This window comes from Coregonus lavaretus, assembly GCF_964263955.1.
Source record: "Coregonus lavaretus genome assembly, chromosome: 2".
Taxonomy (NCBI): domain Eukaryota; kingdom Metazoa; phylum Chordata; class Actinopteri; order Salmoniformes; family Salmonidae; genus Coregonus; species Coregonus lavaretus.
Window position 1 is genome coordinate 36,526,840 of NC_139989.1, and position 10,173 is coordinate 36,537,012.

Sequence of the window (10,173 nt, forward strand, 5' to 3'; positions counted from 1 at the left end):
CAGGCTGTTCTCAGCACAAGCGAGCAGCGGGTGTGTGAGCACCGTTAAATTAACGAGGGAAGAGAGTGAAACGAAGGGGTTTGTGATTTAAAACGAGATTACAAGGCATAATGTACCAGGATCACTCATGACCATAAGATATAAATCACCACGGAGACATTCAGTGATTTTTTTAAGACAGGCTACATAGAAAGGCAAACGAAAACCCACCATGGGAGGGCGAAATTAAATTGAATCATTTTGTTGTTTTTTTACACATCCCTTGCTATTAAAGGAGCTGTTCTGAAGAGAGCGACATATCTCAGTATCTTTGGGACCCATAGCATTGGGGAAACAGCGGCAGGGGGAAAGGAGGACACACAGAGGACAGATGGATGCTTTTTCAGCCATTTATTACATTTCTATAGCTATTTACAAATAATAGTTAGACACAGAAGAATAAGCAGAAAAAGAGCAACATTCAAATATGGAGGAAGAAAAAAATACAATTTCGACATTATCAGCGCCAGGACTGATCTTTGGAATGTAAATAAAAGCAAGACATACAATTAAAATACCCAAAATGGCACATGGTGAGAGAGAGAGCGAGAGAGAGCGCGAGAGAGAGAGCGAGAGAGAGCGAGAGAGCGAGCGAGAGAGAGCTAAAGAAAGAGGGAGTGTGCATGTTTCTGTGCCAAGAAAAGATACCAGATAGAGAAAGACAAAATATAAAATAAATGTGTATTCAGTCATGCAATATACGCACCTTTTTTCTCTTTACAACCCTGGCCAACAAAATTGCTTAAATTACGTTTCACTTACAAGAAATGAATACGTTTGTATTGCAGATACTTGCCACAAAATTCAAATGAGCTTAACCTGTCACTTCATAACACAAGGCAAGAAAATAATGAACATAAGTACAACTGAGGTAATTATAATAGCTAGGTAGTACATTGTAGTGTTTATAATGCTTAGGTAGGTTTGTACCTGATTTTGGTTAATATATTTCTATAAGTCCAGCTTTATCATTCCACTGCGACGACTATCCTTTGTGAATACCGTGATTTACCAGCTTGTGTTCAAATGCACCCTGTCTCCGCTAGAAACAAAGAAGGAAAAACGAGTCCCTGTAAAAATGAACTAGCAACGGACCTCACAATCGTTGTCAGTCTTAATATAATTGCATTTGATAAACATAGAATATAACTGAGAATCAGCTATATTTTCTCTTACAAAAAACTTCATGTTCGGAGAACATATTCGGTGCATTTTTTAGTATTGAGGAGAGAAAAAGGAGTAAGAAAACGTCTCTTGACGAAATAAGGGGGCTCATTTATTAAACACAACGTTGGACGTCGAGGTAATGGGCAGGCCCACGGTTCATCCTTTGTACTGCAGAGTAAACATGACAAATGGGGCCGAGTTTGGCATGATGAAAGATGAAACACGGATCCATCTTGACCAAATCTGAAAAGTATCTGCCGCCCTCTGTTCTAATGGAGGGGGAGAGAGAAAGAGAGAGAGAGAGAGAGAAGGAGAGGGGCACGGGATAAAAAAGGGAACTGGATCAGGTTGTGAACACATCATTGGAAGTGTTTGTGTTTGAGTCTTCTCCCCTTTTACATTTTTTGAGATAGACATTTTCTCCTCTTCGTTTTTTACCCCCCCCCCCCCCCCCCATTTAATTGAAGAGGGGAGGTAAAAACATGGTGGAATCCATGTATCCCACTCCAGAAACGGAGGTTTCAAAGTGCATGGTGGATGGGTGTGTGGTGGATGGGTAGGGGAGGGTGGAGGCTATAGGCTCGGTGGAGGCCCGCTGGTTCGGTTCTGAGAGCTCCCCAGCGCGAGCCCGCTGCTTTGCGAGTTTGTGTTGTTGGAGTTACTGTTGGAGCGGATCTTGGTGTTGGGCAGCTTGTGGTCCTTCTTCCATTTCATCCGCCGGTTCTGGAACCAGATTTTGATCTGGCGCTCAGACAGAACCAGGGTGTGGGCGATCTCCACTCTGCGTCTCCGGGTCAGATAGCGGTTGTAATGGAACTCCTTCTCCAGCTCCAGGACTTGCTGTCGCGTGTAGGCTGTCCGCGAGCGCTTAGGCTCACCCACCCCTGTGTAATTTGGATTCACTGTGGGACAGAGAGCAATATATTACAGGCAATCCCCAAAACACACATGTATTGATTGCATTTGTAGGACTAAACATACATTATTAATGCACAGTTCAAAACATTTGAATATTATATTAAATCGGCCTCAGAACGTGTCACAAGGTAGGCCTATATAGACATAACCTTCTTGGATTATGGTATGCAAAATTCTACAAGTAAGCCTACGTCTATGGATGCTCATTGTATTTTGTATACGTTCACTGTGAATGGGGGGCGCATGAGGGTTTGTAGAGCCTGAATGGGTGATGGATAATGATTCAACTAATTCAAAACTAGACAAAACACAGTGGATAGTACCCACAAAAAGTCTAATAAAATACAAACCTAATAACCTATCTAAAAGTAAGGCCCTAACTCCTTCATTTTGAATTTCTGGCGAATGGCGCTTGCAGTATGCACAGGGAAACGTCTTTAAACGGTGACTTTGCAATAGTCGCATTTGTTGTTGTCTGACTGCATGGTCTAGTTCTCAAAGCACACACTCTAATCATTGCAGAATAGTTGTGTGGGTCCATTATATGGTTCAACTATAAATATGAATATTTTAGCTTCCATAAAACTTTTCCATGAACAATATAGAGGTGACAGAGGAAAGTACACGTTTATACATCCAACCACTTAAAATCAAATTACCAAAGCATAAAACTTAACTTATGGGATAGTCGAGTCGTCATAAAACCAATCTTAGGAAGAAATTAGAAGGGCTAGGTTGCATAGACTTCAAAGGTGCTTGGCGAAGAAGTGCAATAAAAATTTATGGAGGATGTAATTATATTGCCCTGCAAACAGCCGATCGTAAATCTAGACCAAGGGCTACTTCACGAGGGGAGATTTAGCACCGAACACTCAGCTTCCCACCTTAGGTAAACTGATTCACGCTCACAAAGACGCAGAGTAGGGAGAAGTTAGCAGCACTTACCGATGTTTACATGGACTTTTTTCATCCAGGGGTAAACCACGGGATCCTTGCGAGAGCTGGCCGTGGAAGGGCTTTGGTTGAGGGGATTCTGGCCACAGGCGGGTGGAGGGCTTGGAGTTACGGAGTCGCAATGGTGGCTAGGCTCCGGGAGAGGGGTTGAGAGTCCGGCTGGGGGGAGGACGTGACCCCGTGGAGACATCACCACCGCGGGCTGCCCCGGACCCTGGCACGTCGTGTAAGGTGGGTCGGCGCAGCCCGACCGCTGGTGGTAGATCGACTCATTCTGAAACGCAGACTCTCGTCTCTGGGCGCTGTAGTAGTCCGGAGAGTGACTGGGTAGGTAGTCATTCTGTGAATATTCCTCGCAGGGTGGAAATTTGGGGTCCACATAGTTGGAGTTGATCAAATAGGAACTCATGGCCATTAATTTCTTTGAATTGCACACAAAATATACTAAAATTTATATCTATCGCTTTACTCGTTTTCCTGTTTCGTAGAACCCTCCTACTTTCTGTCAAGTGAACAAAGTTAAGAATCCATGTGACAGTGGGAGCCAATGGCGTGGATCCTGACGATTCCCGGATAAGGAAATAGGATTAGGCATAGCAGAACCCGCACATCATCTTGGCATAGTTTGTGGCATTCGAATTCGAATGTGACATACTTTTTTACACGCTGGCGATAAGCAAGCGAGAGAATCACAACAATAACAACCCGAAGCAGACACGCTAGAAATACATACCACCGGAGTTTTCAAACGGTCTATAGAGCAGATCAACTAGCCAGCCCCCTCACCTGCCCAACTCGTTATACAGTACATAAACATGAAAAGTGTTGCGGCCCAAGCTTGTTCATTCAAACGATTTTTTCTTATTATTTTGGCTGGAGCTTTTGAAAACAAGTGCTGGGAAAAGTGATGCCGTGTGCTCATTCTTGCCAAGCTTTTAAATGCACTCGCTAATAATGGTGAGAGAATGCCCTGGCGTGCGCTGCGTGCAGCAGAAGGCTGTCAGAGATGAATCTAGGCTTGTTTAGGATCGATAGAAAATTCATCAACTAATTCAGGTTACAAAGCCTCCTAAATCACAGCTAGACCTTTGCATTAAAGCGAGTCCACCGTCAGTCCCCCATAAAGACCACGTTTATCCTGCACACCAATTTACACACCTACCTTGAATAATAATTGAGACCATGCGCCCTTGCATTGCCAACAGAATAATAGTTTTGGTCCTTATCAGGATTGCATTATCCTAACCCATGCAATGTTATCGTTGGAGAAGGCTCACATGCATGGTGAGTGATCATGCGATAAAACTCCTTTGTTGTCCAAATTGACTGTTTCTCAACCGAAATGGTGACACCGTCAATACGCTTTTCAGTGGAAGACAAGCAAATCACAGCATTTGACAGATTAACAATAAAACCCATTATAACTTTCGGTTACCTTTTCTACTGAAATTATAAACAATGAAAAACAATAACAAAATATCTCACCCCATTAGCTTACATTGGGATAATATAGCCTAATGCTACAACAACATTAAAATAAACAGTCGTCTGTATCCATCGATGGCTTGTAGTGTATACATCAACTACATACTCCCTTAGATACGAATTTGTGACCGTGAGTCTGTTCACACAAATCCGGATCTACAGGGTATATATAGATGACAGGTATTCTCCGGACAGGTATTGAAAGGGGCTGCTCACCTTGACTGCGTCATGTGAGGTATCAAGGTGTTGCGCCCAAAGCAGGCTTCCTTCAAGTGTGTCAGCAATGTGCTACAGCACTACTTAATGAAAGGTGCTTTGCTCGCAAACATAGCTAGCTCGTGATGTTTAGGGACCAACTTTACAAATTCACATTTGTTTCTGCCATGCATTTATGCTTTGAAACAGACAGCATGACTCACCAAAATGTATTGCACAATAGGTGAATGGCACAGTGATTTTCGGTAACCACAAAAGAACAGTAAGAGCAAATCAGTGTAAATAATTGGTTTTTTAAAAATATTACTATTCAGAGGAGACTGAAGCTCACACTTCTACAATTAAAAGAGGGAGAGTAGCTCGTTTATAACCAAAGCCAGTAATCTATCTGACAATGCAGAGAGAACAAAAGCCAAGTGAATAAACGTGAGGGTGTACGGGATGATAAGATAGCCAGCTCCTTATCGACTACTGTACACAATTTTGACAAGCAACGATACACATTGTAAGAAAGATCAAGTGAGTCAAACTGTAGAAAAAGGTCAACCGAGGCTCGAGCCCAGGCTGTAATGAAACATGTGTTTTTTTATGGCAGGTCATTTTTGTTTACAGGTCGCCGGCAAACACCACTCAAACAGCGATATCCGGAGGTAGGGTATATAAAACAATAAAATATGCAGGAAGGAAGAAGTGGCCAACTCCTCTCACATCCTTAAAGCAGCACAGCAGAATTTACGACCTTTTAAACAAGTTTCCCCCTCACAACAAGCACAGAGTCTCTCATTTCGGTTTTAAACGTCCTGAAAAAACCACATATACTCATTCTGGCTACTCAAGATCCCAACCTTACAAAGAAGCAGGCATATTGACCATATACAAAGGCAAAAATATCGTCCATACTATCAAGGTAAGACCTGTGTACGACAGCATTTATAACCACAATTATCTTCTACAGAGTTGAACATTTGATATCGACTTCATTGTGTGAGCTAAATGTGTGTTAAATGTGTTGTTAACAATACCTAATAGGAATAGGTTGCGTTGGCATTTTATATATGTAAATGACTTACAGAGTTATATTAAAATGCATATCAAACTATGTCGAAATATTTAGGATAAAATATGTGTATAGGCTACCTCTGAGAATGATATAAATAGTCAAATAGTCTCTGGGTACAGCTTTTACTTTCCAAAAATAAAATAATGCACACAAACACATTCAACAAAGACCTTCACCTCTAATAAATCTCAAGGCATGTTTTTCAAACCATCCTCTGTAAGAGACATTTGGAATTAGATTAATATACAAATGTGTTGAAATAAATTGCAATATTGACTTAGAAAATATATTTTTTACATATTCAAATAGGCTATTTATTTAATGAGGAAATATTATTTATTAATCTAACACGATACCAGTGATAGGCTACTCCTATGATGCAGAATTAAAATATTTTGAAATATCTTATATTGTGCCATTATTTAATAGGCTACCAATAAGATAGAGTACTACAAGCAAAAAAGTAGGCCTATTGATATTTCATAATCCCATATGTCCATTTTAGTCAAAATATATTTATCTCAAAGTGTTCCTATATCAATGAGTGTAGGTTATTGTTTGGATGGGTCTTTGTTTAGAAATCGCAAGGGTTCTTTGCTATGGAATTTGGGACCAAATTCAATTTAAGAAACTATTAGTGAGCAAAAGCCAACGTCATTTCAGAAAAACGAAAAAATAGAGATGGAATCGAAGTGAACCTCTTCACCAGAATTCTCTTTGTTCGTTTCATACTTTGTAATGAGGAAAAAACTAACCAAATCTACATTACGAAATCTTTAGCACCCCTAGCGTTTACATATTCGTTGGGCTGCTTAATTCACAAATAGGCCTTAGCAATGTCCTGAACACTCAAATCGTCCTTTTCTAGCATTGTCTCAGTCTATTCTTCTAGCTTACTCCTCAGAACAATTGGCATTCTTTATATCACGGCTAAATGAATCAATATACAATGTGGACAAAATGAACAAATTAATCCAGCTAGTCCTAATCATACCTGTATAAGAAACATGTCACACGACTAAATTCTAATGCACAAAAATAAGACCAATATATGTTCATAGCACAAGGGAGAAAGTCCAGCCCTAGTGTCCACTCTAACCCTTTCACCCCCTGGAGTCCACGACCTCGCCTTCACCCCCTTAACTATCCCCTCTGAACCGCATTGGGACGCCTGAGCCATCTGCCCCTTCCGGGGTTAATGTGTACACCGACAGGCATTCAAGGAGAGCACCCACAAACTATAGCAAAGGTAAATATTCACCCCAAAACCCCACACGGTGCTCAGGGTACAGCACCTCAATGGGTTGAATTAAAGTCATAACTACTCCGAATATGAAAGGAGGGGGAACAGTACCACTCACCGCAGTGCAAAGCACGTGGTCCGACCAGGCAAGCACCTGCTCTATGGAGAACACCGCGATATGTAAATGAAGCGCCAATTTCTTACTTACTTCGCTCCTTGGCACATTTCATCTTGTCTTCGATTACCCCTTTCCCCATCTCTCCTGCTGCACACAGGACGCGGTCTTGCTCCAGTTATTGTCGATTCTCCAAGCCTTTCTTTCTCTTTCACCGTACCGTGAGCCCTGAAGCCCCCTTTTCCTTTCTCTAACGCCACAGGTTTAGCCCGTGACCTCTCCGTGATACCTTTCTGCGTGAAACTCCCTCTCATTTCCGCGGTGTTCCCCTAAGCTTCACTCCGGTAGCATAGGGCGACAATGGGCAGGCGGGCATTAAACTATCCAAAGGGCGCAAGCCAATCTCCGACGCGTAGACTACACATACTATAAGAGGAAGAAAATAATACGATAAAACAGCAGGAGACCAACTTCATCAGTCGAAAGAATGCGACATAGTCGCTTTAACCTTGCGGTGGGCGACAAGAGAGGGCTAGTATATCCCCCCCCCCCTCCCCCCCCCCCCCAACACCACCGCATGCCACATAATACATCTAAAAAATAAAATGCACATTACCCCTCTACTGTTCTGAACGCGATAAACCACCGGGTGCTTTAAGGCATTTTTGTTGTGGGCTCAAGTTTTCGTATTAATCTCGCAGTTTGGCAGTCTTTGTTAAACAGCAAGGCGTGTCACGAGTCCGAGGACATTTTAATATTTGTTAGACGTGCTGACCTGCGTTTCACCCCTTCTTTGGGTCTCTCCCACTCGCAACTTCTATAGTAATGTATGCATAGCTTGCTCGGTCATATTGAATTGTGCCCAGGTCATTACTTTGAAGAAAAATGGACTAGGAAAGGGGCTCATTCAAAAAGGCTTTCCAAGCCCGAAAAACAACTCAAGCATAGTGAATTTCATTTTCTTTGTTGCATAAATAACATCTCCTGTGCACAATGGGGAGAACCAAATGTGCAGTTAACAAACCGTGATATACAATACTGTTAATGTAGAATAACATTTAGAAATCTATCTTGTTAAAAATATACATATATGTTTTGTTAAATTTTTTATAAATTGTTCAATTGATTGTTAGCTGATATTTCACCATAAATGTGCTAGGCTACTTGTGGAGTAAAAGTATAAAGTAAATGCTGTTGAGGATATTCGATACCCTTTCCTTACAATAAATGTATTGAGTATTGTGGTTTTAACATATGTGCTCACTTTTTGTCTTATTTTCATCTAAATGTATAATAGGCCTATCATTGGACATTTTAGGGACGCACAGATCATATTTGGGCTCAACAGAAATGAAATAATCGTTTCTATAATTCGATGTTAATTCCGTTGACGTATTGAAAAGTGTACAGCTACGATAGCTAAATTAATTATTGTCTTTCTCTAGCCGTGTGCAAACTGCAGATATTAAAATTCACGGCAATACCCTGCCAGGCAACCGCACAAGCTACAATGGAATTGAAATTAATTCAGTGAACTCCGGATGAACTCCAATAGGGACAGGTTCTCTAATACAATTATTCACCACTTATGCACTTATTTGTTTGGCAAAATACCGACCAACCAGAATTATATCATCCTAAACTCTACCATTAGGACAAATGTTTATGTCAATAACGTAATTATTTATTTACTGAATTATCAATTTTCTCGTTTCTCCCCTCTCTCTTTTCTCCCCCCAACATTAAGCATACCTCAACAATATATGTCCAAAGTCACCCATTCAACTTCTCGACGTAGATAAAGAGGTTTACGTAAAGATAAATTGATGCCTATTTGTTGATGAATTTGCTGAAGTATTATGTTTTAGGGTTCCAAAGGGCAACCAGATTGCATGATATATATAACCTTATTCCAGGTATGCAACTTTGATATTCTTACTAGTGAAAGTTGTCACCATGTGGACAAAACGTTGTCTAAACATCCCTTTTCTGCCAACCACTGTCCTTTACTCATCCTTTCGCAGTGAAATGAAAACTGTTGTTTTCCTCAGGGTGGTGGCACGGGATGTTTTCCTTGTATTTTCACTGTTTACTGCAGTTCTTTGTGGAAGTGACAGATTGACATTTTCAACAGAGAGGATGATTTCCTTTCTCATTTTGAATATTGAAATAATGTACATTGCAATATGCCTATACTAGCTTATAGACTTTGTTGTGTTTTGTTTAAATTGTTACAGGGGTTACAAAATACATTCTCACAAAATAGGCATAAACAAAAACAATCCAACACATTTGTGAGGGGAAAACCATCATATGCAATTGTAGCGTCTGGAAATAGAATGAACCTGCTCCATAAGGATTCCAGCCTTAATATTATTTGAATATGCTTAGAGTTAGTCTGTGGAGACCACTGGCGAAGGATAGGAATAAACAGACATTTTTTAAACTGTTTTTACATACCAGGATAAGTGTAGTCAATAGCTTGAGTGTCTCCTCTTAACCTTATCTAGGATGCCAAAATACTCATTTTTCAAGATGTTGGTTCTGTCTTCGTGCACAATATTTTTGAGAGGAAAATCAGATAAGATGAGGGATTTTTAAGATGGTAAGCAAGATAAAGATTTTTTTGACGGAGTTATGCTGATAAGCACAGAGAGAGGAAGGAAGGGTTCTGGGGTTCATAAACGCAGGTCGCATACAGAGATTTCAAATATTTCAATCCATTCAAGTTTAACACAACTTTTATTATTAGGCCTATACTAAAGCCTATGACTTTTATAATTTGACCTCCACCATGGCAGTAACACTAACACCATCATTCTTTACTGCACATCACTACTGCCAGCTACTACTTCTACTAATAAAATAATAATAGATGTAGTTGTTGTGGTAGTAGAAGAGTAGAATTAATGACAATAAAGCAAATAATTCATTTTACTTTGTGCTTTCCCATTTTATTTAAACTGACAAGAAGTG

The 10,173-nt window shown here is 40.5% G+C and overlaps 1 protein-coding gene across 1 annotated transcript; it reads right to left on the minus strand.

The window, feature by feature from the left end:
- Positions 1 to 383: 383 nt before the first annotated feature.
- On the minus strand, positions 384 to 3,493 carry LOC311146950 (homeobox protein Hox-B4a-like; the record flags this gene model as incomplete). The annotated part of the gene is made up of 2 exons (XM_084183564.1): positions 384 to 2,108; positions 3,070 to 3,493. 2 exons carry the CDS (start codon positions 3,491 to 3,493, stop codon positions 1,780 to 1,782), a joined length of 753 nt encoding a protein of 250 aa, XP_084039690.1. The 3' UTR covers positions 384 to 1,779.
- Between the last annotated feature and the right edge of the window lie 6,680 nt (positions 3,494 to 10,173).